The 27,477-nt window shown below is 57.0% G+C and overlaps 1 protein-coding gene across 2 annotated transcripts in view; it reads left to right on the top strand.

Annotated features, from left to right (window-relative positions):
• The first annotated feature begins 2,871 nt into the window (after positions 1 to 2,871).
• LMX1A (LIM homeobox transcription factor 1 alpha) overlaps positions 2,872 to 27,477 on the top strand; it is a 43,290-nt gene continuing 18,684 nt past the window's right edge. The window contains exons 1-3 of one of the 2 annotated variants that reach the window (XM_068416856.1): positions 2,872 to 3,051; positions 3,297 to 3,412; positions 4,034 to 4,220. In XM_068416856.1, the coding sequence (XP_068272957.1) occupies positions 3,337 to 3,412; positions 4,034 to 4,220 (263 nt within the window). In that variant the 5' untranslated portion in view covers positions 2,872 to 3,051; positions 3,297 to 3,336. Of the gene's footprint in view, positions 3,052 to 3,296; positions 3,417 to 4,033; positions 4,221 to 27,477 lie in introns of those variants that run through there. The other variant, XM_068416855.1, reaches the window with a different exon arrangement.

Raw genomic sequence — 27,477 nt, 5'->3', positions numbered from 1 at the left:
ATGGCAGGAAGGAGAGGGTGGTGCAGAGGGATGTTTCTGGGTGGTGGGCAGTGCTTTGTCTTGGTCAAGTTGGCTTCAGGCATTAAAGGCACCCCGATGATGCTAGCTAGCATCATGATGGCCTGTGTCTCCTGTCCCCAAGGGAGATGGCTGGAGTGCATGTAGGGAGCACAACTCATCATCATCTTCTTCTTTGGTCTCCTGTGTGCCTGCTTGTGGGTCTAGCCCTCCTGCTCCTGTGTGGTTCTGCATCTGCTCTGCTGGGTAGAGTTCAGGTGATGTTGGAGGAAGGATCTGGCTCCCTGCTGCCTAGGACCATGCCCGTTGCTGTGACTGTGGTTACCCACCCTTGGAGCTGAGTGCTGCTGACATCCTTCTAGCAGTGAGTGGCAGGGACCTGCTGGTCCACTCCAGCCCCTCATCACAAATTGTGAGAGCTGGACAACCCCAGTGGGTAGACTGCGGGGGAAGATGTGCTCTTCCAACACTGCAGGCTTGACAATTTGGCAGGCAGCTACTGTTTAGTGCTGTTTTTCGCAGACCACTCAGTTTTTGTAACACCTGGCTGCCTGCAGACCCTACAGCTACAAAGAGAAAGCCTAGTCTTGCTTCTCCTCTTGTTTAATTCTCTTCAGCTGCTGATGCTGTTGCACCTAATTCAGCCCTGGGTGAGCTAATCATGGACACCTTGACCCCTGGAGGATGCAGTGAGCTGGCTGAAATACTCCCCCCAATCTTTTGTAGTGCCTTTGCTCAGGGTGAAGGTGTACTTTGGGAGGGAAAAGGTGAAATTGCCGGGGAACCCTGTAAATGCCAGGGTTTGGAGGGTGTCTGTTGCATGTTTTACTGGTTCACCTGGTGACCATCCTTTGTGTGAGAGAGGAGGGTGCTCCAGTACCTGTGATCTGTGTGGGAGCTGGTGGATGTGTGTAGATCATGGGCAGCGATGCCCTGCTGCAGCCCCCTCGGTGTTATGCACTGGGCCCACCCCTCGAGCCTGATCCTTCACAGACTGAGCTGGGAGTTGTGCGTGAGAGCTGCGAGGTAAGGCAGTCTGCAGACCCCTCCTCAGCTGGAGAGGAGGAGGAGGACCACCACGGGGTGACAATATCTAGGGGGGAGTGACTTCTCTCCTAGCTGTTCCTGCATCTCTGATCAGACCAAACCAGGCAGGCAGTCTGAGTACACAAGCAAGGTGCCCTGTACAGGGCCATGGCTTTTAGCAGTGCTGAAGGACGGAATCCCCACCCCACGGGGCTGGCCCCTGGCTGTGCAAGGAAAATCCACCGCACAGCCCTGCAGCTGGGGTGGGGTGGGGTGGCTGCCCTAGTTTGCACAGGGAGGAAGAGCAGCGTGCAGTGCCTGGAGCCCCTGGTCACACTGCAGTCCTTGCTGGGCTGGTGTCTTGGCGATGTGGCTCTGACAGACCTGGCTACCCAGAAACCTGGCTGGAGCAGCTCAGAGACCTTCAGGAGAGACAAAGACAGAAGCACCAGAGCCCAGTGCCTCCCTGCTGCAGCTCAGCCTTTCTGGGCGTGAGGGATCAGAGCAGTTCACGCTGACCTGTGCGATGGTACCGATGCTTTCGTGCCCAGGCTCCCAGTGTAGCTATACTGGGATACAGTGGGGCTGTCCCAGGACCCTGTTTCCCTCTCCCTTGGGATGCAGGCAGGGTGGTGATCCACCCGTGCTAACCTGTGGCCTCTCTCCTTCCTACGAGCTCCCAAAGGACATGACCTTGGTCCTCGCATCACCCACGTCATCTGGGCGTGGGGAACGCTTGGTGACGAGGATGCCCCACGGAGAGGCTGGGAGGGCTCCTGCCCCTGGTGCCAAGGTCACCAGTGAACACAGGGGGTGAGGCCCCTAAAAACCTCCATGAGCCTCTAGCGGGTCTCTCCCTGCTCTGCAGCCGTGTCTTCCCTTGCCAGCCGAAGCGGGGGGACCCAGCCCTCCTCTTCCGTGCTGGGGGAAGCAGGTACGCGGCTCCGGACCCGCGGATCGCGTGAAACTCCCCGAAAAATAGCGAACCCCCCGGGCAGGAGAGAAGGGGAGAGCCGGGCGGGACGGGAAACCGCCGGGGCTGCGGGAAGGCTCCGAGTTTCGACTTCCCCGGCCGGGCGGGATCTTTCCTCGGCGGGTTTCCCCTCCCCGAAACCGATGCGGTTTGGCGGAGCCGGAGCGGCGCTTCCCGGGGGCCGGGGCCGCCTCGCCCCGCGGACCCGCCGTACCGGCGCCCGTAGCGGACCGGGCCCTGCTCGGCGGCACCGACCACCGGCGACGAGCCCTCGGGGCAGCTCTCCGGCTTTGTTTTTTTTTTTTTCTTTTTCTCCCCCTCCCAGCACTCATTTTCCTTAAATTCTCCGGAGCTGCGGCAGCGAGGCGCCGGGGGCGATGCGCAGCGCGGGGGACCGCATCCCTCCCGCCCCGGAGACCGCATCCCGCCCCGGCCGCTGCCCGGCTTTCCCCAAAACCTCCCGGCCTGGGCTTCTCCTGGAAGGGGGAGCTGATTTCCAGCCGGTTTCACTACCGGGAGAGCCACTCTGGCGGGGCACCACCCTCCACCTTTTTTTTTTTTTTTTCCCCCTTTTCTTTTCTTCTTTTTGGCTTGCTTTCTAAGAAAAGAAGGAGAAAAGCCAGGGAGCGGAGCCGGGGCTGCCCCGGCCGTGCCCCCCGGAGCCGGGCAGGGCCGCCAGCCCCTCGAGGCGTGGCGGGGCCGGTGCCTGCAGCCAGGCAGGAGAGCGGGGAGGAAACTTATTTCGAGTGGGGTGGAGAGGGGAGGGCAGGGGGTGGGGGTCGGGCAGGGAGGTATCAGCTCCAGGAAATGTGCCTTGGCAGCAGTCGGACGGGCGCTTCCCCGCAGGTTGGTGCGCTCCTCTCTGCTCCGGAGCCGTCCAGGGCACCGCGGCTCGCTCCCCAGCCCGGGCAGCTCCGGGGGAGGGCAGCCCGGGGAGGCAGGTGCCGCCGCAGGACCCCCCCGGAGCGGAGCGGTGGCTGCGGACGCCTCTCCCGCCGGCTCCCCGCAGGAAGGCACCGCCCGGGCCGCCCCAGGTAAGCGGCCGAGCCCCGCCGACGGCAGCCCCGCAACCTCCCGGCCCGCTGCCGTGGGGGGCCCCGGGGCTGGTGGGACGCTGCGAGCCCGCCCGGGGGGTCTGGGGAGGGGGGAGGTTTCTCCTGCTCGGTGGCAGGGAGGGAGGGAGGGGAGCGGGGCACCCCGGCAGCGGGCGGGCGGGGAAGCCCCGGCCGGGGGCGGCGGGGCCGGGGCTGAGCGCGGCGTGTCCGGGCTGTGTTGGCAGGCGGGCGGCGCGGGCCCCTCGCCCGGCCCGGCTCCCCACCATGCTGGACGGGTTGAAGATGGAGGAGAGTTTGCAGAGCGCCCTGGACCCCGCGGCCCCTTTCTCCTCCCTGCTGGGTAAGTCGGGGGAACCCCACTCGCCCTCCCAAGGACCGACCCCCCCGCCCCCAGGGTGGGACACGGCCGGGTGGGTGCCCAGCGGTGGGCACGGGGAGGGACGGGGGGCTGGGGGGCCCGGGGGCTGCTTTCCCCCGGCTCGTTCCTGCCCGCAGCCCTGCCCGGCGCCGCGCCGCTCCCTTCGCCCGGGCGGTGCCGCCGGCACCCGCCTTCCCCGCTCCCGTTTCGTTCCGCGATTGCATTAAATTGTGGGTGCCCCCCCCGCCCCCAGTGCAACGAAGGCCTTTCCTTCGTATCGAACACAAAATAATTTATTTTATTTTATTTTTCTTTGTTTTAACATCGGTTTTAAACAATCGCCCTCTCTCCGAGCTGCGGCTCCGCCGCCGCTTTTCCAAGAGGAACGAAATTGGGGGCGACATCCCCGCCCCGGAGCTCCCCTGAGGCACAGGTCCCCCCCGGCTCCCGGAGCAGCGCCCCGCACACCCCCGACCCCCCCCGAGCCACCAGCCTGCGCGGGGGAAGCGAGAGCAGCGGGATCCTCCGGCCATCCCTCGCCGGGTCCGTCTCCCCGTCCACCTCTCCCACCACCCAGCCCTGTCCCCGGGTCCTTCCCCGCAGGCAGAGCCGCGACCCCCAGGTCGGTGTGCGAAGGGTGCCAGCGAGTCATTTCGGACCGGTTCCTGCTGCGCCTCAACGACAGCCTGTGGCATGAGCAGTGCGTCCAGTGCGCGTCCTGCAAGGAGCCCCTGCAGACCACCTGCTTCTACCGCGACAAGAAGCTCTACTGCAAGCTGGACTACGAGAAGTAAGTGCCCCGCGGTGAGCCCCCCTCGCCCCGCTCCGCTCCCACCGCCCGCAAAGCCCCAGAGCCCTGCCGAAAGCGCGGGGGTCCCGGGAGCGCCGTGTTCCCCCGTAGCTCCCCGCTTCCCCTGCCCCGTGTGTCCCCAGAGGCATCAGCCCTATGGTGCTGCCTGGTGAGTTGTGCCCCCTCGCGCCCCCGGTTCTCCCCTTTTTAGAGGTGTTTTGTTGCGCTCGGTTTGTGCTTTGGGAATTTAGGAGCCTTTTGGCAGCAGCCTGTGAGACCCCCGGTAAGCCCCCGGCTGCAGAAGGACGGGGCAAAGAGTTTTCCTGTCTTCTCTGGCTTTATTTTCCTACTGAGTGTCTACAGGAGGAACGTTATATCCTCCCTGACCCAGTCCTGGATGGGGCTATTCTCCTAATATCCCCCTAGGCAGGGCAATGCTAATGCTCCCTATGGTAGGGTGGGGAAACTGAGGCACTCGGCAGGGATCAGGGAAGGCCCCGCTGAATTCGGAGTGTTTGCTATCACATGGCAGAGGCTTTGCCCATGTCTGGGGCTGTGATGGAGCAGGAAATTGGATGTAGGTGGTTAAAGCTTCCAACCCCGACGCTTCTCCTTTGGCAAGTGTGGGGCTGGGGGAGAAAAGACGATGAGAAAATTATTTTTCTTTTTTTTTTAAGAGAAAAACCTTCCCGTTGGGAAGGGGGAGAAGGCTGTTGAGTCTTTCCTCTCCTGCAGCTGGTTTCGTTTTTTCTTGCTCATCCCGCTCTTGCCGTCCCCGCTGGACACTGCTCCCTGGCCGGGTTTTGGAGCCATTAAATTTGCGTTGCCTCCAGGCTGGTTGTCTCTTGAGGAGGGTGTAGATGGGGGGGCCGGATCCCTCGCTATGGCGATATCACGGCTGCTGGAGCCTCACGACTTAATTCCCAGGTCACTGTTTTATGAGAAAACAGTCGCCGGCGATGCTCTCGTCCCTGGCCTTCGGCGGGCTGGCGAGCGTGCCGGGGGCTAGCCCCACTCCAGGCCTTTTCAAAGTTTTTTCCTTTAAGTCCCGTATTGTGGGTCTGAGTTTAATCACTATGGATACAAGGCAAATTGAAAGCAGAATTTGTGCGCGTGACCTCGTTTTCAAATGTTTACGAAAGAGCGGAAGAATTAGCTGCCGCGAGAGTGGAGGGGAGAGAGCTGCGTGCGGATTTATTTTTTTTTTAGGCAAAAATTCATTGAGATTGTGAGCGCTGCTTGTTTGTCTGTAGAAATTTGGCTGCCGGTTCCCATAGGTTTCCAACACAATTTAATTCATGTTTTCTGCTGTACCGGTTCCTCCGTTTGGAGCATTAAGGGGAAATTGGGGTGATTACTACCGCAGAAATGCCTTTCCAGCTTGCAGCGGGTTTTACTCTCTGCGCGTTCGACTGCAGCTTCTGAGCGCTGGAAGCTGGCTCCGACCCGAAACCCTCCTCCCATGTCTCTTGGCCGTGAAAGAAATCAGTGCCGCAGTTGGCTTCTTGCTGTGCCCATCTTGCTGTCGGGATGGACAAGGATGGTTGAGAAAAAAAAAATGTCACAAATATTTCCTAGGCTCCGGCGGTGACACGGTTTATCCTGGTTGTTTCCCGCTGCGTTTGGGTCGGTGACTCGTGCCTGAGCCGGGGAGCGGGCTCGGGGCTCTGCAGCAGGCGCTTTCCCTGAGGTGTGATGGTTTTAGCCCTGAACCGCTGCCGGCCTCTTCCCCTGCTGCACCCATCTGCCCCGTGCTCTCACCTTGCTGTCCCCTTGAATTTTGTTTTATTTTATTTTTTCGGTGTGGGGCTGCAGGGCCGTGTCCCCGCTCCCCCCCGTGCCCCCGGCAGGGCTCTCCGCCGTGCCGGCGCTGCGATCCTTACCTGGGCACAGCAAGGACGCGGGGCAGAGTCCCAAAGAGCTGTTTCCTTCGGGCTCTGCGGAGCTTTATGTATGACTCTGTATTTAACAAAAAAAGCTCTTTCTTTGCCCAAACTGCCCACCCTGTCTTTGGGCTGAGCGTTTTCCCCGGTCCCGGGTGCAGGAGCACTGTGCCGCCCTCCGCCACGGTGCCAGTGCCGATAACGGAGCTTTCAGTGCGAAACACGCAGGGGAAGAGCCGCTGCTCTTAGACCAAGCTAATTATCTCGAGCCGAGAGCTGGTTAATTACCACGGGTGACTGACACTCCTTGCGCAGCGTGATGGTGGGAAGCGGCCGATCCTCCCTGTGGCACCACGGTCGTGCCGGTGGAGCCGGCTCTGGGGCCCTCTCTGCTGGGCGGGAGGGCTGGGGTGTCTGGTGTGAAACGCTGGTGCTGGGGAAGCAGTTGGGGTCCTACCTGCCAGCGTCGTGGTGGTGTTGGTTTTTTGTTTTGGTTTGTTTTGGCTTTTTTTCACTGAAAGAAGGGATTTCTATTCTGGATGGTGACTGTTGGGATGTTTTACCAGAGATGAGTAGGTGCAGTATTTTCTGACACGTATCTTCGCTCTCTCTTTGAGCTCCGTTTATAACAAGGCTGCCGAGGGTTAATGACAGCAGAGTTGTGCCTTTAGCTACAAACACACCGGTGGAAAGTGTTACGGATGGTTTTAAGCGAGTGTCTGACTTGCCGGACTCTAGAAATTGAGGACTCATTTATTAAAACAGATGTTTTACATTTCTTGTCTCTCATAAAGAGGAAGACCTCGGGAGAGGACCTGGAGAGGGATGGATTAAAGACTGGGGATGCCGGGCTGGGTCTCGGCATCTCTTTGGGGGCCGCGGCTCAGGACCTGAGGACGATGTGGGCAGCGATGCTGGCTGGAGGCTCGGGGAACCGGGGGTCACTCTTGGAGTGGTTTCCTGGTGCTGGCAGGGAGGGCTCCTGGGGAGGGACTGCTCGAGCCCGCACCCCTGGGACAGCGTCTATTTGGGGCAGAGGCCGTTCATTACAGAACATCCTGAATCCCGCAGCAGCCCCCGGCGCTTGTCCAAACCTGATAAGTCTCAACTATGACAAGGTTCAGGCTTCGCCCTGGCCGGCTCCTCAGCTGCAGCGTGGCCCTGGGGATGCGCCCTGGCTGCAGGGCCCCCGCGTTAGTGACCAGGGGGACAGGCTTTTGAGGTGGCAGATTTGTGGGGGGGGCAACATCAAACCCATAAATGGGGAGGGATGCTGGAAGCGATGGGAAGAGTGGGGCTGGCAAAGGGGCTCAAAATCCATGTAAGGATGGGAACGGCTGAGCCCCGCTTGCCCAGAGGAGTTTGGCAGTGGGCTTGCATGGGCCAAGCAGAGCTGGAGCCGCGGGCGATGTCCCCATCCCAAAGCCCTCCCGTGGGCGATGTCCCCATCCCAAAGCCCCGCCACAGGCGATGCTGGTGGCGTGCAGAAGCCCCGCCGGCCGGTTCAGGGGGCCGGGAGGGCTGACAGCGGTGCGGTCATGACGGGGGGCGCAGCTGGGGAGCGTGGCGACGGCGGGACGGCTTGGCACGTCCCCAGCCGCGGCGCAGAGCCCCGGCCCCAGCCCCGGCTGGCAGGAGCAGATGGCCAGCACATCTCGGAGCAGGCCTGGCATGTGGGCGCTGGCAGCGGAGGGGCGGCCGCAGCCCCCGAGCCGCCGCTGCCGTGCCGGGCTCGCCGGCCGAGGGAGGCAGTTGTGTGATGCTCGCCCTGTCTTCGCACGGCTTGATGGCTCTGTGCTGTTGCCAGCTTCTGCGCCGTCATCGCAAAGCTCCCCCTGCTTGGCTCCGAAATCCCCTGCTCCCAGAGTCATGGGGTTGCGTGGGTGCATCCACCTCCTCCTCCGTAAATTAAAACGACGAGGCGCATCTGGCTGCGAAGGAAAAAATAATCCTTCCAACCTCTGAACACGCATGAAAGAAAACGTGTGAGAAGGAACCCATCGGTGCTGGGTTTTAAAATCACACCTTGCATCTTCACGTGGGGTTTGAGCCTGAATCCCCGGCAGCGTGGTCCTGTCCGAGCGCGGCTGGCTCTGCCCGGGGGGAAGGTGGGATCTGAGGGCTTGGGGCAGTGCAGCCGCCTCTCGCCCACCGGAGGCTCGTCTGGCAGCTGCTGCTGTGGAGGAGAGAGGGGGAAGAGGGTTGAAGCACGATGGCTGTTTGTCTTGCTTAACGTGGGTAATGAATGTAATTGCACGATTAGCTGCAAACCGCGGCGCTGCTTCCCCGGCCCGCGAGGGCTGAGAGAGGGATAATCCCGAACGGATTGAATGAATAAGGTGATGCTGATGCTGGATGCTTTAGGGCAGCCTGGTCCCACCGGCCAGAGACTTCCTACGGTCTGGGGGGTTTGTGCTGGTGATCCACAGTCCTTTGCCTTCTCTCGCCTGGAGAAATGGGACTGTTCGCTCTTCTTGTGGCTGATGGGAGAGAACAGTCCCTCCAGAGAGTCACGGGTCAGCCCAGCTACAGTGCAGCCTGCGCTCCGGAGATCCTTTTCCCTTCTTGTAGGACATCCTGTGGAGAGGACAGTGCTAACTTGGGTTTCTCCAGCTGGCCAGGGACTGGGGCCAGTCAGGCTGGCCTGGATGGGGTAGCAGAGCACGTGGCAGCTCTGCGGCACCATGTCCCTCTTGCCGGTCTTTCTTTTCCCATCCCTCAATCTATTCTTTAGCGCTTCCCATCCTTGTTGCCTGCTCTTCATCCCCACCCAGTACCTCATCTCCCGTAGCAAACCCTGCTGTGTCCTCACCCCCCCTTCTCACAGCTCCCGGAGGAAATGTGCCGACTCTTTGTGGGCTGGGATAAGTGCTTCTCTGGGGCAGCCCAATCCGGCCTCCTCCCTGCCAGGGATGTGGTGGTGGGTACCCCCAGGCTGGGACCAGGCACCGGTCCTTTGTTTTTTGTCATTAAGTCACCTTGCTGTGCCAGTGGGGGGGAAAGTGGGGAAGTAGCAGGATGCCGCGACGAGAGGGGCGTTATGGAGGCCACTGTGGGATCCATGCTGGAAACGTCAGGCGAGCAAAATACGCCTTGCCCCCATCTCTGCCACCCCCCATCCTCCCACTCGTGGGGGTCCCCCTTTCCAAAGGGAGCAGAGAAGAGATTTGGTGTCTTGCCTCTTCCCCCTGCCCTTAATTAGATCTGTGTCTTACAGTTAATGTTTCATGGAAAGGCCTGGAAGGGAGCGATGTTTGGCAGTTTAGGAGCGAGGCACCTGAATATACTCATCATCTGTCCCTCCGTGGTGGGGACAGGGGTGGCTTTGGGGTTACACTTTCTCCCACTCATTGGCAGCGGGACCCTGGAGGCTGCAGGTCAGTGCTGGCAGAGATGGGACCTGACCATCCTTGGGACCCTCTGCAGTTTCTGCCATCTTATTTTGGACCTGCAATGTTTGGGTTTTTTTCCCTTTTTCTTTCTTCCTCCCCCCCCGTAGCACGGCGCTCCCTGATCAGCCCCCGATGGGGCGCTTGGAGCTGAGGGAACCGCTTCAGATCTTTGCAATCCCGATGAAGGCACCGAAAAGAAGTCGGCTTAGGGGAAGAAAGGGGGGTTTGTTTCGGTTTGATGAGAATTTTGTCTCCACCAGCTGGAGAGACAGCTGGGGTCCTCTCCTGCCCCAGCTCGCCAGCCCTCGCCTCGCCGGTTCTTCACCTGCTCGCAGCCGCCGGGCACAGGGAGGGGTTTGCTGGACTGTGGATTTAAGAGAGCCCAGAATTTTGTTTCTTGCTCAGTCCTTCCTCGGGGAGCTTTCTGGCAGGGTCTAACCCCGATGTTGCGGTCGCTCTGTTTCAGAGAGGGTGGTGGCCTCGGCGTTAGCCGTGCTGAAGGCTGGCCGGCGCGTGGGCAGGGGTTGCCTGCAGCCAGGAGGGCTGAGCTCTGCCAGTGCCCCCGTCCCTGCTGGCAGCGGTGGGGTGGCCTCAACATACCCAAATCTGCGGCGGTTTCTGACTCTGATCTTGCACACTTGCTCCAGGGTGCAGCCGGGGGGTCCCCAAGTCACGCTCTGCCTTGGAGGGGAGAAGGGGACTTTTGGGGGTGAGGGTTGGTCGCCTCTTCTGCTCGTGAGGGTGCAAGTCCTGCTTCTGGCTGAGGAGGGGGAAAACCCCGTGGTTTGAATCAGCTTTGGGTCTGGATTCACGGTTCCCTAACTCTGGTGAACCCCGCGGCGTGCAGCCAAGGGGGGTACTCAGCATCCCCAGTGCTGGAGGGCGTCCGAGGAAGAGGAGGCTGCGGCCAGCACAGAGGGAGAGGGAAATGAGAGAGCTGTCCTGGGTGTTTTTCTTCTCGAGATGCTCTTTGTCCCTTTGTGCTCTGTTTTGTCTCCACCTCGTGCCCTCTGTTGATGCAAAAGAGGTGTGGGGACACTGGTACTGGCATGGGGACAGGGGGACCGGGCTGTGCCTCTGCCTGCGATTTAATAAAGCATCTCCTCTGTAATAAGAATAAAGAATAGCTTTAAAGCAGGGAGAAAATATTTGGATGCTATTAGGGTGAAATACCAGGGTTGATGCAAAGTATTTTTTTCCCATAAATACGTTTTTATGAGAAATTTAAATTTCTGTGTATTTGTAAGAGATTTCAGAAAGGAGAGGTGTGGGAGGGCTAACGGTGCTCCCTGACGTGGCAAGCACTGCGCGGACGTGGGTGAGCCTACAGCTGCCGTTACACCAGCCTGTGACTTCAGGTCTGCTCCTCGATACTTTTAACCTGGAAGGGATCCTGCCTGGGCAGAAGGAAGCCAGCTGGTCCCCGGCTATCTTCTCTTGGGGCTGTTAGTCCTCAGGGGCCATGGATGCACCCGGGTTGTCTCGTGCGTCTCTGTGATACCGGCAGGCATCTCCTTGCAGCTCTGTTTGAGGTTTGTTTTGGTTTTGGTTTGTTTTTTTTTTTTTTTAAAGATCATCAAACCTTGGTTGCCCAGGAGAGGGGTTCTGTAATCCCTGGCTTCCCACCCCAAATATTTACGGACAGCCAGACCCTGAAGCTTTTGCGAAAGGCGTGGGGCAGGCTGACTGCTGAGGAGTGCCATGCCAGGGCACTGGTCTCTGTTTATTTGAGGGGTTTTCTATCAAAGGGCTCTGTCTTGTGGCTTATCTGCTTTGCTGGGGCCTTATTAAGGAAAGACCGATTTCTTCAGCTTGTCAGGGACCCTTCAGGTGCTCCACGTTTGTAGGCTGGCTATCTGAAAACTGCGTTTTCTCCCACAAAGGCTGGATTTTTCAGGAGGATGGCGTGTGTCTCTCAGCACAGGGCTGACATCACGTTGTGTCCAACACAAACAGTTTATTTTCTCGTGTTGCACTGTGTGCTTGCATGCACCCACCTGATTTCAGTAGAGGCTCAGCATTTCCCACGCCCATGGATATGATGCTCCGGTTGGGTTCAGGTCTCCTGCAGCTGGTGCCTGGTTTGACTACTACGGGCCACGGTCGCACGCAGGAGAAAGAGCTGAGACTTGGCTCCTTCGCCCATGAAATGGAGCTGGAAATATGAATATAGCTAAAAAAGGCTTCATTCATCATCACAAGTGCTTTGAGCATCTCGCTGGGCGAGTTTGAAGGCTGGGAATGAATTTTCAGTCTCTCTCCAGATTTGCCCATTTTTTCTGTCATGCCTTTGTGTTTTCCACCTCGGGCTACCTCTGACCAAAGGTGACCCAGAGGTTGTGCTGCAGAGATACCAGCTTCTCCCAAGCGTTGTTTAAGGAGAACCACTCTCCTCCGTATCCCAGCACATCCCAGCAGGCAGAGATGCTCCCCCTCGTCAGAGGGTCACCGGGGCTCCAGGGCCACAGAGGAAAGCTTTGCCCTGCACCTAGGCATCCCGCTCTTCCTCGGGGCAAATGCCTCGAAGGGCAGAGCGTGCTGGAGGAGGCTTCCCCGGCTGGTGCTCGTGTTTTGTGAGCCCCTGAGGGCTCGGCATTGATCCTTCCTGACTGTCCCCCTGTCACCATCATCTGTACATTGTGTCTCGCCTCTCCCCACCCCTCTCCTTCCCTCGTGGGCTTCGTTTCCTAACACTGCTCTTAGGGAGAGCTTTCTGTCCTTGACAGCGGAACAAATCCCTTTTCACGCCACCACCACTCCTCGTCCCATTGTCCTCCGCCCCCGCTGCCACCGTGCAAAATCTCCCGCTCCCCGGTACGTCTGTTCCTCCGGAGTGATGATCACCATCGCAGTGGGGCGGTGAGCCCCAAAATCCCTCTGGGCAAGGTCCCCTGCCCTGCAAGGGAGCAAAGTGGGGTCTTAAAAGCACAACAAGAGGCAAAGGTGCTTCCCGGAGAAGATCTTTGGGTGTGATTCCTCTCTTTGGGACGTGCATCCTCTCCTCTGGTTTTGTGCTGCAGAGCTCCTTGGGTGAACCTGGAGCCTGTGTGTGCCGAGGGCTCCTTCTTCCCTGCCTGGGGCTGGAGGGGCCACATTAGAAGTTGATTTTTCACTGCGTAGCATCGCCCAAGGCAGCTAAGCAGGAAGAGGGAGACGGGAATTTTCTCTTTGCTATTGAAAGCTCAGGGAAGCATTTGGCAGGAAAAACTGGGAAAGGGGAGAGAAATAGGTTAAGGGACCTGAAGGCAGTTCTCAGATGCAGCAATTTTTTATTTGAAAGAGTCAGTGTTGTCATTTCTTTCCCCCAGTCCCCGCCATCGTAAAAACATGGGGATGCTTTGGTTGTCAGAATTTCTGCTCAGCATTTGCCAGCTCTGTTAAGAGTCTTTATTCTCAGAAAACAGTGTCTTAGCTATGCAAAATGTTGCTAACCTCTGCAGCAATGTGTCTAAATGGTTGGACTCGGTGATCTTAAGGTCTTTTCTAACGTGAATGATTCTATGATCCTAAAGAGGAGGAGGGAAAGGCAACATGGGAAACGGCCCATGTTCACAATTGACTCCACAGTGGTGATTTTGATGCCGTTGGATGAATAAATTCGCAGATGCTGATAGTGGAGGTGGCTGTTGGGCCTTCTGATCTGGATGTTTATCAAGCTGCAATCCCAAAAATCTTGCCTAGTGATTTCTGTAGTTGCGACTGTCCTACAATGTGCTTCTGGGGCATCTTTTCCATTGCTGATCTTAGGGAGGACCATCCAGGCAACAGGAGAGGGGGAACAGCAGCTGTGCTGCGTGTGCGTTGGGTGTGCAGGGCCCCAGCCCTGCGCTGGGTGTTGAGGATGGGCTGACAGTCTCCTCTCTCCTTGCAGACCACTTTCTGCAGGCTCCTGCAAGGGCTGAAGGGGAGGAAGAGGCTCCTCTGGAGCAGACAATTCAGCCAAGCCAAGGTCTGAATTGCCCAGTGGAGATGCTGAACTCCAGGTCTTGGCTGCAGGGAGAGCTGAGAGCACCTTGTTCACCTGAACCATGTCCGTGAATTCAACCACACTCTTGGCTCAGGCACATGTGGTCTCTGGTGCAGTGGGACAGCTCAGGCTCGTGTGTCTTGAACCTTGCTTGTGCCAAATGAGTGGCCAGCTGGACTGGTGATGGGGAACTGAAATACTGAATTATGTATATCTCAGCATCTCCGCTGCCAGGCAGAGTGCTGGGGTGGTATCAAGCAGGTCCTTTTAAACAGCCATGTGGACGTGGGAGCTTGGTTAGGAAAGGCATTAAGTGTTTGATTCTTCTTGCTGCCTGCTCAGGTGAATGTTGCATCCGTAATTACGAAAGGCTGAAAGAGCAGCCTCAACGGACTGGCTTAAAAGTTTAATGAAGCTTAAAGTCTTGTAGGTTGGGCTCTTGAGTCTGAGCTTGTTTCAGCTCTGGCCCTGGGAAGGGGTGTTAACCAGAAGGGAGAAGAGGCTTCCTGCACACATTACCTCGAGGACATTAAAACCCACGTTGATGGGAGGTTCTGTTATGGAGATGGATTAGGAGAAAGTAATGGGAGAAGACATCAGAGATGGGTGAAGAGCCCTGCATGGGGAAAGTAAGTCCAAGTGAGGCGTTTATCCTTGGCAGGGGGAAAGCTGCCTACAGCAGGGACGAGATTTCCTGGCCCGAGATTTCCTGGCCCCTGCTGTGCAAGACACATGTGTGACGGGTGCCCTCTGCTCTGCAGCTCCAAACCCGGGCAGCGCTGATGGATGGGTGCCAGGGTGCAGCAGGACCCGGGTGGCTCACTCGCTCTGTCTGGTGTAACGCGCTTCTCTCAGCGCCCGCTGGAGAGGCTCTGGGCTGGGGAGGGTTGCTGCTGTGCCTGCCCTGACAGTCTCCACCTGGTCCTAGCAAGAGCCAAAGTGTCTGTGCTCTTGGCAGGGTCTTTACGGGAGTTTTCTCCGCAGCACCAAACCCACCTTTGCACCTTTTTTTGGCCGCTATGACATGGAGCTGAGGCCCTGAGCAGTTGGCTTGGTGTGGGGTTAGGGGAGAAGGACTCTCTCTCCAGATGTGCTGTGTTGCAAATTTCCGCTGGATCCTGTTCTGAGTGTCATGGTGAGGGTTTGCAGTGGGAACGACCTCTGGCCGAGCGCGCTGGGCTCCTGCCCGCTCCAAGCACTTCGCCTTTCTCCTCCTCTCGCCTCGTGGCAAAACTACAGCTCTTTATGGCTGGAGTGAAGATGGAAGAAACATGGCCAATGCTTTGGTGCCGGGGTACGTGTGGGGATGCGGCTGCGTTCATGGGACTGTTTCTCCATGGCCAACCAAGTTCAGAGGCACTGATGCCACCCATCCTTATCCAGGCAGGGTGACATGAAGCCACGAGTCTGGCTGCTAAAGTGGAGAGCCCAAATCCACCCTGCTCTGCTGGGATGGCCCATCCCCACCCTCCAGAGAAAGTGCGATTTCCCTGCCAATAATGTCTTTATGCTGTTTCCAACCGCATAACAAAAATCCCAGGAACTCCCTGAATCTTTGGCTTTTAAAGTAAATATACCCCCACCCCAAACTGATTTATTTTTGCCTGTTTCAGGCACTTCTGCCTCCAAACATCCGCCTTGGTCCTTCCCTCCCTGCCTGACGCCTGCAGAGCAGCTATGGGCCTCACCTCGGGGCAATGCTTTGCAGGTCTCCTTGGTCGGCCAGGGAAGTGCATCGGGCACATTGTGGGTAAAAGGTGCTAATGAAACCAAAACCAAGTCCACATCTTCCCCTTTAGTGCCTTTGTGCTGGAAAAGCGCAGCAATAGTCAACTGACATGCATCTTTCCGAAGCTGCATTTTTTTTTCCGTAAGGATTAGTGGTTCAAGAGCGGGGATTTTCAAACTGACAAGCCCTTGGCAGAGAAATAATTACAGGCTTTTTATGCTTTGTGTTTCCTAAGTAGTTCTAAATAACTTTTACCCTCGGGGCATTTTTTTTTAAGTCCACAAAATGGGGGGAAAAATGTGTATTTCCTCAGTATCCTTGAAAACATGCAAGATGTTTGTGGAGACCATTTAAGTTTCAGCTATAAGGTTTTTTTTGCATGTGTGTGTTTGCTTTAACCGCGTCCAATCAGCCGAAGTTTCTTGGCCGGTGATGCTTCAGAAACGGATCTTAGAAATGGGAGATGGAGGGAGATAGATGTGATCACTTCTTGGCCATCTCAGGAATGCGGGTTTTGCCTCTGCACTATATTCCCCGGGGTTTTTACCCGGCTCCTTGCTGTAGGAGAGGATTTCTGGGTCTAACGGAGCTGGTTTTCCCTGTCAATATCCATTATTTGCTTGTGCCGAGTTGCTGCGCATCCCGCTGGGAGACCCTGGCTGCGCTCCTTTCCTCAGCATCCCATTCCAGTTCCCGGGGGCTGCCCTGTCCTCCGCTGGGTCCTCTCCTCGCCCGTGCCTCCATCCTGACCCCTTTGGCCAGGCTTTTTAATTTTAAAAGAGGCAACGTGATGTGAAAAAAGCCACCCATGGGCAGTTGGGGGCAGCTCCAAGGCGCACGTCAGCTCATGTAGATTTCTCCTGTAAGTTTGTGTGCAAGCCCCTAACAAGGTACTCTAATTTTCTGAGCGCACGGGACATCTCTGTGTCACAGTGTGTTTTACCACGGCTCGGTCCCAGCCCAGAGCTCTTTGCTCCCTACTTTTTTGCCCCCCCCCCGCCCCGGGAAGACCGCTCCAGAGGATGCTGTCCTAAATCTGAACTATCCTGTGCCTGACTAGGGAGGGGGTTTCCATCCATCCATCTGTCCGTCCGTCCCTGATCCTAAACACCACGTGTGATGTCGGGGAGACCTCTGGGAGAGGACCCCGCTGGCATTTACGCTCACTGCAATATAAAAGGGCAGCGCTGGGGCCTGCAGGGGCCTCGTTATTGCATCCGCTGTCGGGGCAGCGCTGGGGAGCCCCCCCCGGGATTACCGGTGCAATATTCCTGCCGTCGGCAAGGAGCGGGGGCCAGGCTGCTGGTAATAACAGCGTTGCTCTGCCTTGCCTTTATTAAGTGAGGGAAGCCTCCATTCCTCGTGCCCCAGGCGTGTCTGGGTCCGGGCTTTCTGGCGAGAGGGAAGGGGGTGGTGGGGAGATGGTGTTTGAAGTAATTAAGAGCTGCTTGGTGGAGAGGGGGGAATTGCCAAGAGGGGTGGCAGTGGTATCTCAGTGGGGTGTCCTGCCCTGACCTGCTGCAAAACCCTCCTGCAGGCTCTGCCCAGCCCACTGCGCTCCTCTCAACCCTTCACCTCCCTGGGACCTAGGGCGTTTGGTGAGCAAGGTGGTGAACGCCTCGCTTTCCCCTTTCCCCCCTCTTCTGAAGACCCTCTTAGGGTAGCCAAAGCCTGACTGAGGTTGTGGGGAGACCACGCAGTAGCCCCAGGGCTTGCAAGGTCCCTCGTGCTCTGTAGATGTTGCAGGTGACCCTGCACAGGGACGCGGTCCTGGATGGGCAGGAGGGGACCTGTCTCTCCTCTGCCCCAGCCATCATTTCTCAGGGGAAAGGGTTTTTTTCCTCCTCTTCCCCTGTCCAGACGCTGCGAATCCCACTAAAACTTTTGACTGGAGCAGGGATTACGCGCTCAGGTTTCAGCCCTTGTCTGTGAGCGGTGTAAACTTTCTGCCGGAGCTCAAGTGACATTTTGTGGGAGATAGAGGAGTATTAAGTGTTGGTCCTTGTAGATAAAAATAGCCTCTGGCCCGACGACGTTTTCTGTCGTCTTGTTGCTGCTCTGACCCGGCTCCATCGCCTCCACACTGGTGCTCCTGAGCTGGTGTTTTTGTAGCATTAGGTGCTGGGAGCAACCACAGCCTGACCCAGCACGGTCCCGCTCTGAGCATCCCCCCTCCCTGTCACAGGTTGCTCCTTTCCTCCCGTAAGCACCGCGGCCGGGACGGTGCTGGCTCTCGGCATAGGCTGGAGGGCAAACTGGACTGGGAGCAGCCGGTCCTGGGTTTGCGGTCACAGGGGCTGGAAGGAAACGCCGCCCATCCCGCTCGCTGTGAGCCCACCACAGACGAGCGCAGCATCCCCCTTCCCTGACATCGAAGCGGGCCCCCCAAATTGCCTGTTATTGCAAACCTCGCTGCCAACGTGGGGGCTTGCCTGGTTCCAGGAGTCCTCCCGCGTGCGCACGTGTCCGCCTGTCTGTTTTCCCTGTTGCTGTGTTTCAGAGCTGATGTTTTCATCGCGAGGTTGTAGCCAGAACTGGCCCGGGGCCCCTCAGCAGCGTCGGCAGAGCTGACTCTTGCCGCTCCAGAAACGCGGGGCTGGGGCCGGTCGAAAGGAAAGGGAAGGAGAGGAGGAGGAAGAGGGAGCGGCAGGGTCTGGCTCGCTGCTGAGCTGGGACCAGTTCCGCTGCTGGGAGAGGCTCTCCCGCCCTGCCTGCCCTGCGCCTCTCCAGGGCTCTGCTTCAGAGCAGCATCCGCCCGCTCCACCTCCAAAAATAGCCAGCGTGGCTCTGGAGGAGCTTGTGTACAGCCAGCAGGATGGCAGCAGGGACAATTTCTCCTGGTGTTGAGTCTTTCTTCCTCATGGCTGGGCTGGGAAGTCCCTGGGTGTTGACCTCTGTGGACCGAGCATCCTTTGAGGATGTCTCCGTTCCATCTGCTCGTTCTTCTCATGTCCACAAGAGCATCATTCTCCCCAAGGGTCTCTTCATGGACCTCCTAGCTGCATAGCCAGGCTGTCTTCAAGGCAACTTTTTAATTGCAGCCCTTAAATACCTTTCTGAGACAAGTGAAGGCTTTTGGGAACAGCATCTTTTCCAGATGCCCTTTGCTCTCTGCCTCAAGGCTCACCTGCTGCTGGGGGATTCACCACCTTGCACGGTGTCAGCCGAGGTGCCTCTCCCGTCAGACATAAGGAATGAGGTCCTCGTGTGTCCGGAGCCGAACCGATGCGATGGCACTTGGCTACTTAGAGTAGTGGGCGATTGCTGGGCCCCTGCCAGGAATTCTTCCAGTGGGATCGGGAACGCTCTCGGGTGTTAAATTTGTCCTGCGGTGTGTAACCTCTAAGTAGAGCCCGTCGTGTTTTGTAACGGATCATATGATGCCGGTGACAGCAGCCGCCTGCCCTGCATCTCAAGGTCAGCGCTGAGCTCGGGGCCGGAGTGGCAGCTCCTGGCTGCAGCCTTGCCTGGCCGCTGAGCCACCCCGCAGGGCTCCGCTCCCTCCTGGGGCAAAGCCTCTGGAGCTCGGGCTTGGGGAGGGAGGCTGCTTTGCTCCCGGCCGGCGAGGCTGCAGCCCACATCTCGGGGTCTCCACTCGTGGGGTGTGTTCCTGGGATCATGGAATCATTTTGGTTGGAAAGGACCTTTAAGATCGTCGAGTCCAACCGTTAACCCAGCGCTGCCAAGGCCACCAATCAGTGGAGAAGGTCAGCGTGGCTCTGGGATGCAAACCCTGCCTGCGGCTGTCTGCAGCCCCACGAGGGTTTCTCGTGCGCCGCTGACACGCTGTCCCCACATCTGGAAACCACTGTCCCTTCGCCAGAGCCCGTGCATTGGGTGCAGCTCCATCCCCTGAGAGTTTTAGTGTTGTGCTAAGGACAGGACCTTCCAGCGTACACATAGACAATATTCCCTTGCTCTTAGCGCCTTAAAATACCTCCCAGAAAGGACTTCATCTTGTATCCCTGAAGCAGAGGGTATTGCTCTGCAGGGATGGGTTTGCTGGCAGAGGTGAGGACCGCAGGGTCCCTGTCTCGACGGACAATCAGCGCAGTGATGCCGCTGCCTGCCCTGTCCCTTGGCTTCCAGCCCCGCACAGGAGAGCATGGCCATCCCCGTGGGAAGAGCCTCCCATGGCCTTTATCAATAAATAAATGTTTTAGGCCTATCACTGTATCAAGCAGTTACAAGAGACTTTTTGGATAGCTTGTTAAATAAGAATTAGCGGGGGTTTAAAATATTAACGGGCAATTGGCCCTCGCCAGCGCTCTTGTTACACGAACGTTTCATTTATAATTTGGACCCGAGTTGGGACGCGCTGAGAGATGCTCAGGCTGCAGCCTGCTCACGGGGGTTAACGTGGTGCTCTCTCCTGCCAGAAAATAATAAAAGCCAGGGACTGTCTAGGGATCGTGCATGAAGGATTAGGGAGAGGATGTGCACGGGCCTGTCTGCAGCTGGTTGAAGTCTAGCACAGAGGGGTAAGCCTGGAAATCATTGCTTTCTGACGGCTGTGAGGGGGCCAGCGTGGAAAGGGAGCTTGTCTTCTAAATCCTGGGGAGCCCTGCAGCCCGCTGGTGTTTTTAGTGGGAGGCAGTGAGGGGATCCTCTTTCCCTGAGAGATGACTTTGCTTGTCAGGAAGGAGGAAGCACCGCAGGGTGGATACTTCTGCCTCCACTTCCCAGGTGCTGCAGTTGTTCAGTGTGAGCAGAGGGTGCTGGGCTCTGGGGATTGGGGTTTTAGGTGTGAGTGGAGGGTGCTGGGCTCTAGGGATTGCGGTTTTTGGTGTGAGTGGAGGGTGCTGGGCTCTAGGGATTGGGGTTTTTGGTGTGAGTGGAGGGTGCTGGGCTCTAGGGATTGGGGTTTTTGGTGTGAGTGGAGGGTGCTGAGCTCTAGGGATTGGGGTTTTTGGTGTGAGCGGAGGATATTGGTCTCCAGGGACCGGGGTTTTCCAGCTTTCTACGGCATGCCTCGTCAGATCTACAGATTTCGCTGGCATCCTGGCTTCACCCACAGCATTTTCTGTAGCTTTTTGGTTTTTTTTAAAGCTGCATGTCCCAGAGTCAGAGGATTCAATTAAGTTCTCTCCTATCTTTCCACAGGGAGCACTTCTAGCTCTCTGGCTCTAGAGGAAGCTGGAAGATGCTCAGCTCTCGTGTTTGTTTGACTTTGTGATATTGGCCGTGCTGTTTCATGGAACGGTCACCTCGAGCTGACTTGGGAAGCTGTGGTCACAGCTCTCCAGTTTAGTGAGAGCATGAGGATTACCTAGCACTAGTTATTCAGCATTAGGATTTACCTTGCAACCACCATGTTCATGGAAGGTGTCTGCTGAGATGGAGGCATCCAAATTCCCTAAAGTGAATCAGGGCTTTATGGCTCTCACCCAAGAGAAGCACGTTGCTTTTGTGGCAACTATTAATTGCTTCCTGAATTTAAAAAGCATAAACAAACTCGCTTGCCAGGGAGCGAGTTACCCGGCGCATAAATGCTTTGCCATTAATGCGTGGCTGACCCTGATGATGATGTGAGGACCAGAAGAGCTTTCAAAGAATTTACCAGAAACCATTTCAGCGGAGGTTGTGTGTTGTAAATCCTTAAGTAATGGGATGGAGGGAATTAGATTAGATAATAGTTTGCAGAAACTGGGCACGATTCCCCATTGAGGATCTTGAGATCATTAGGAACATAGTGTGGTGAGGTGAGGCCCCCGCGCGTCCTTATCCCAGCGACCGACAAGTGAGTTTACAACCTGGAAAATGAGATTAGCGAAGGGTTTGTTTTACATACACAATAAAGAGCGACACTAGGGTGCAAAACAGGGTCCTGTTACATCCAAAGGTGCATTGTAAAGCCACAGCAGTTCCTGGAGGAGCAGCCCAGGATGGGGTTGTTTGTGCTGGGTCGAGGATGCCCATTGCATCCAGCACCCATTGCAGTAGCTCCTGGGCACCTTGCAGCCTTTGGCGTGGGTGTCTTGGGCAGTCCTGTGCCTCTGCTGAGCTCACCCTGGCTCGGGGAGCCGCTTCAGGAGGACTTTTAGCTGCTATAGCAAGGAAGGCGGTGTCCCATTTTGCTTTCACAAACTGCCCTGATGTGTATGTCTGACTCTCCGCTCCTGCCATGAGCTGACCTAAAGCCATTTGCAGGTTTCTAGGGAGCCCTGGCCCCTCCTCGCCAATTCCCCAGCCCGTGGACGGGGCCACCGAGCTATTTCACAGGGAGATGCTGGCGCGTGGGGCTGTTTGCTGCCTCCCCGCTCCAGCAACACCTTCCATTTGCCTGCTACCTCCGCTGCCTTGCTCTTCCTCAGGCTCCCCCCGCACTGGAGGGATGGGGTTGGGCGAGCTTTAGGGATGCTGGTGACTTTTGGTGACAGGTCTGCTTTTACCGTCTGGGGCATGCGTTGGGTTTTCCCCAGACGCTTGGAGATGATGCCCGCTGCAAAGAGCCGGGGAGCTCGGCAAACAGCATTAAACCGCTCTCGTTCGAAAGGGCAGGCGTGGGGAAAAAAAAAGAACACGTTTCGCCAGCGGCAAAGAAGCATTTCCCAAATCCAATATCTATGCAATGAGGGGTGCCGCGGTGGGGATTGCGCATCCTTTCACGGGTCAGCGCTTGCAGGGAACGCAGGCAGCGGCCAGGCTGCCTCGAGCCCTAATAATAGACTTGCTGGCTGCCTGGGGCAAGGTGGTAGTGTTTAAAAGATCAAATCTAGGGGCTGATGTTCGGCTGCCTGTTAATGTCAGTGTAGCAGATCACGCCCAGCTTGTCTGTCTGTCGTGGGGCCGCCTGGCACGTGCACGGGTCGGTGATGTTTTCAGGATGACAGCGCTCGGCACCGGGGAATGCATAAGTCTAGATTAGCGTTGGGGTGTGTGTTTTTGCCTCTCCAGGTTTCACTCTCTCCAGCAGAAGGACAGAGTTCAAAGGGGCTTTGGCCTTCCTGGGATAGGAAGTGGCGGGGTCCACCCTGGAGCCTTTTCTCCTCTTACCCAGAAGGGTCCCGCCCCAGCCGAGAAGCCCTAAATCCAGCTGGGTGTGGAAATGGGGGCGGAAAGGTCCCTGCGAGGACCGTGCTTCATTCCTACTGCTCCAGGGCTGGTCGTTCCCCAGCACGTGTGAGGTTGTGCTTGATCTGGGTCTGAGCTTGGGGTTTGTCTTTATTCTTGTCTTACTAAAGGGGGGGAAAGAAACCCAGGAAGCCCCGGCGAGATGGGCTTGGAGCAGGGCATCTCTCGCTCCGCGGAGCAGGCGCTGGTGTCCAATTTTCTGTCTTGCTTTGTTTAATGGACCTGCAAACCCGTTGCAAAGCCGAGATTGCACAGGCGAATGCCCCGTGGCCAGATTGCAGGGTCTTGCTTAACCCAGTGCTGCCGGGTTTCTCCCCGCAGTTTTCGTGCGAGGTCTCGGCTTCACCTTTTCACCAGTGAGAAGCTCCCCAGAGCGTCACGGCCGACCCAGGGGGATGGGGGTTTTCTTTTGGAGGCGAGTCTTGCTCAGCCTTGTAGATGCTTTCTGGCGATACACAGGTAGAGGTGGGAAGTACCTTGTACGGCCCCAAGGATGGAGAGGCTGCTTTGCACTGTGTGCTAGAAATTAGTCCCCTGCTTTCCCCTCTCAGGAGGTGGCTTGGAGGCACATTTCCGTGCTGCGGACACGCAGGTCACTTTTAATCACCCCGGGAGGTATCAGCTCAGAAGGTGTTCAGTGGGTTGGCAGGTGGCATCATTAGGTTTCAGTGGTAACGCGCTGTGGAAGTAAGCAGGGAGACTTGCTCAGTAGTTGATTGCCTAACCAGGGGCTCCGTGTTGCTTTGATTTGGGCTCTGTTCATGTCCAATGGTTTTACTCCCAACGGGTACCTTCCCCACAGGCTTTCACAGTAGACTTGAGCAAGTGCAGGCTCTCGGGCAGGCTTTGGCTTTCTGCCTGCGAATACAGGGCCTCGTGGCCTGGGGTGACATTACCACTGTGTTTTGGCTTTGTGTGAGTCCTTTCCCACCTCTACATCCTGCAGAGGACTTCCAGGGATGGAGGAGGCACCTGAGGGAGGGGCGATGCTGTAGAAATCAAGGCACGGTGGCCTGATGTGCTGCGTCCATCGCCGTGTCCACCACCCCTGCCCAGTGGGTCACGTCCCTGCCCAGCTTTGGGTACCACTGGTCCCAGAGGCAGGGAGCACCCGGTGTGGATTTTTGCTGGGAAATAGGGGCAGAGAAATACAACATCCATGCTTCCAAGCCACCAAGGACATCTCTGGAAGAGGAGGTGTGGAGGTGCTTGGGATGCAGCTTGTGGAGGGGCTGGGGTGAGTTTTGGAGGCTTGGAGTCCCCTGCGCACTGATGCTGCTGGGAAAGGCTGTTTTTATCTGGCATTTTCTACCTCTCCGGAGGTAGAAGTGTCCCCCTGCCTGCCCTGGCCGCCGTCAGGGCTGTGCAGGCAGGAGGCGGGCAGGGAAGGAAAGGAGGAGAGGATAACGCCCCGGCTGCAGGCCTTGACCATTTCTGGACAAGTAGGTCATCTGGGTGTGGGAGGGGAGCCGGTGTCCAAGCCAGCCTGGAGAGGCTGAGGTTGGGTGTATGTGCGATTTGGGGGAAAGTGAGAAGGGATTTCTTAGGCGAGAGGAATGCGAGTTTCCTCCTTCACATATGTCTCCTGTTCTTCCAGTTCGCAACAAAAGTCATCAAATTGCCCAAGACCTGGCAGCAAGGACAGCCCGCGAACAGCCCACAAATCACGGGGAAGCATCTCCCCTCCTCCCTGCCTGCCTCCAGATATTTGTGCATCAGGAACCACTTTAATCCCCCTTTGGGTGATAAAACTCCTGCCCCTTCCTGATGCCGGGCGGCTGCAGGGCCCAGAGCCTCTGGAGCTTGAGCACATTGTAGCACCAGTCCTGGCGGGTTAGAAATCTGGCTTTCCCTTGAATTAATTGCACTTTCAAATCCTCCAAATGGTCCTAGGAAGGGCTGGGGTGCTCAGCCATCAGGGGTGGTAGCAGCCATTTGGAGGGGACACCGTGATGTGGCTGGCGTGACTTTCCTTGTCCCCAGGTGCTGGGGACAAGTGGCAGTGACTCAGGTCCTGCTTGGTCCACCTGAATTATCGGGCGCTGGAAGAGGAGACAGCGACTCCCAAGGATGCCCAACTGGGGAGCCATCCTTTGGTGGTGTGGGGCTCCGGCCGAGAGGCTGAGGAGCAGCTGTGTGTCAGGATGCAGGGTGCTTTTAATGAGGCCAGCCCTTTCCTCGCAATCCTACCGGCTGCTGGGGTTTTTTTTTGGCAGGAAGAGCTGTTGGTGAAGCAGAGCCGCAGAGACCAGGTGAGCCTTTCTGAGCTCTCCTCTTCACCCTGTACATCACAGGGATGGGCAAAGTACCCCCTGCTTTCGCAATGGCAAGGTTAGGGTTGATGCTGAAGGGGTATTTCATGCCGTTTCATGTCTCGCTTGGGGCACCCAGCACAGCGTAAGAGCAGCTCCAGCTCCACCATCCTCCCCCCATGAGCGTTTGCATCCTGCCTGGTTTGGCAGCTGCCTGCTTTGCACCAGGAGGTGCTGGTCCATTCGGATCCCCCTGAGAAAGGCACTTGGGTTACCCCATTTTGGTTGTTTGAGTTATTATAGGATTTTCTTACAAGAAAACGACTCTATCCATCTTATTATTAAGTGTAGACCAGCAGTGATACCAGGGTGAGGACCGCTGAAGGTGTCCCACCCTCGGGGACCACCCCTCATCCCTTGTCCCATAGGACAGCGCTGGTACAGGTTTCAGCAAGTGGCCCAGGAGCTCGTGTGATGGAGGAGACTTGGGTGGGCTTTGGCGTGACCAGAGGACAGGGGCATCCAGCACTTGTCAATGCATGGTGAAGGCAGAGGAGGAGGGATTACTTCTGTGTACAGCTTGGGAGCAGGGGTCTCCTCCAGCAGCATGAACACAGCCGTTAGCTCTGTGCACCCACTGCTGTCCCCCCGCCTTGCCTGGGTGGGGTGAAGGTGGCTGCCCTCTGCCACCTCTCCCCTTCCCGTACGTGGCTGATCCTCCTGGGAACCGGGCACGCAGCCGCTGCTGGGAAGGGAGGTGTTGGTGCGATGAGGCTTCCGCTTGCTGCGTCCCTGCTCCTGCCTTCCTCCCGCCACTGTTCTTCCCCAGGACTGCAGAAGCTGCATATTTCCAAGCTGAATTTCCTTTGTTCATTTTTTATTTCCATCTCTCCACGGTCCCCTTCAGATTGTTTTGCTCCGTTCTATCCTCTCCAGTTTATTATCTCCTGCTAATGTTATTAACATACTAATTAGTCCCTAATTGCAGTTGCCAATGAAGATGTCAGGTAGGGCTGATACTAACCCTGATCCTTCACATCACTTTTTTTCTCTGAATTCTGCAGATTACTCTGTACCTCTCCCATCGTCTTGATTATTGTAACTGATTTGGTTTCACAGAGGGATGCTCATGTCTGCGTGAGTGTGATTGCTCCCTGAGTAAGGACTTGCTGAGACGCAGCGTAGGGTGGTTTACGAACCCCCCAGGGCCAGGTTGGTGATGGGTGTAGCTCTGAGAAGGGTTTTCTGGCTGGTCCCCAGGTCTGGTCTCAAAGGCAGGGCGCGTGCCTGGCTCTCCGTGGCAGTCCCCTTGGGAGGCAGAAGGAGAAGGACTTTGGAAAGTTAAAGAGCGGCATTTGCCATCCCGCCTATACACTCAACCCTCTGGCTGCTCGGGCGTTGTGCAAAGGTCTTCCATGACTATAAATAGGCAGAGCGGTAGGCAAAGGGATGGTGAGATGGGATGAGGACGGGCGGCGAGCCAGCCTTGGCCGGCATCTGGAGCTCTCATCGCCTTCGTGCGCAGAAGTGGTGCGGTTTGTTCTGGCCGCGCTGCTCTTGTCAGGCAAAGTTTGCCCCCGCAGAGGCTATTTTTGAACACAAACTCCCCCTGGTTACCTCTTGGAGGTGCCACAAAGAACCGGGACGGGCTTACGGTGAGGTGTCCCGGTGCTGCTGCGGGATGTTGAGCCACGAGCTTCAAATAGCTCTGTGCAGACGTGGCCTATGGAGATGAAATGTGGCTCTTGACCGATTGCGAATAAATCAGGGTCAGGAGCTTGAATGCTGGCCAAGAAACCCAAAGGGATAAAATATAGCCTCTCTACAGACTGTTAGCAAACAGCACGTGGGCTGAGATCTGCTAGATAAATTTATGCGCTGTGAATTGTTCACCCAGCTGTAGTGGAGGGATGGACGGACCCACGGAGAACTAATAACCATATGTGGTGGACATGCCTTCGGTTCTGACCTTTAGAGGGTTCAGCAGGGCTGGGAGGCTGCCGGTGGCACGATGACGTCTTCTTAGGGATGTCACTGTGGGGGAATGGACGCACGTGTTGCTGGATGCGAGGGAGGGGGATTCAGGCTGCCTCTGCCCTGCACGTCCAGGAGACAGGCTGGCAAAATAAATTAGTGCTCCTGACCTTGGTTTGCCCATTGTGTCATTGGACATGAATTGAGAATAAATACTGGGCTCTTTTCCGAGCTCATGGGACTTGCTGGCCCAAGAGCCCCCGGTCCTGAAGCAGCCCAGGGAGATCAGTTTAAAACAGGAGGAGATAAAAGGGAAATAGTGGAAAGGTGGGGTTCTCGCCCAACCCCAGGCTGTGGGCACGGGGCCTCCAGCACCCGTTGTCACCCGTCTCAGGTGAAACACCGGGAGCTGGCAGCACTGCCCTGGCCACAGGGCTGCCTCCTCTCGCTTGCCCCAAATCCCTCGTAGCTGCAAAGAGGAACATCGGCTTCACGTTGGGATGAAATGTCCTGGCGACGGAACCAGCTCCAGGCAGACCAACGTAATGAGCCTTTGGGCTTGGTTCAACTGCTTTAAACAAGAGAGATGGGCCCGAGCCCAAACCACGGAGCCAAAGAGCCTCGTACTTGTCCAAGCTGCAGACGAGCATGAGAGGTTCGTGGCTGGTCCCTCCTTTCTCTAACCAGGCATCTGCTTCCCACCCTCCGCCCCAGGATGCTGGATGTGTGCGTGCTGTCATCGGATGGGACCAGCTTGTATATCAACAGCTTATGTATCAACATCTTATATATCGCCATCTCAGTCCTGGCTGGAGCTCAGCTTGCAGGGCGGACCCGACACCCCAGTGAGTACCAGACCCTGCGCCCTGGGTCTGGCTGTGGGGGGGTGACCGCTCTGTTTTCTTGTCTCATTTTACCCCAGAGCTGCAGGGGGAGCTTGAATTCCTCCAGCTGCGATTCAGGGAAACGTGGGGAAAAAGATATCC

The sequence above is a fragment of the Nyctibius grandis genome, chromosome 21 (genome assembly GCF_013368605.1).
Source record: "Nyctibius grandis isolate bNycGra1 chromosome 21, bNycGra1.pri, whole genome shotgun sequence".
Lineage (NCBI taxonomy): Eukaryota > Metazoa > Chordata > Aves > Nyctibiiformes > Nyctibiidae > Nyctibius > Nyctibius grandis.
The sequence above is the reverse complement of the archived record's forward strand: the minus strand, read 5'-3'. Positions and strand labels throughout refer to the sequence as shown.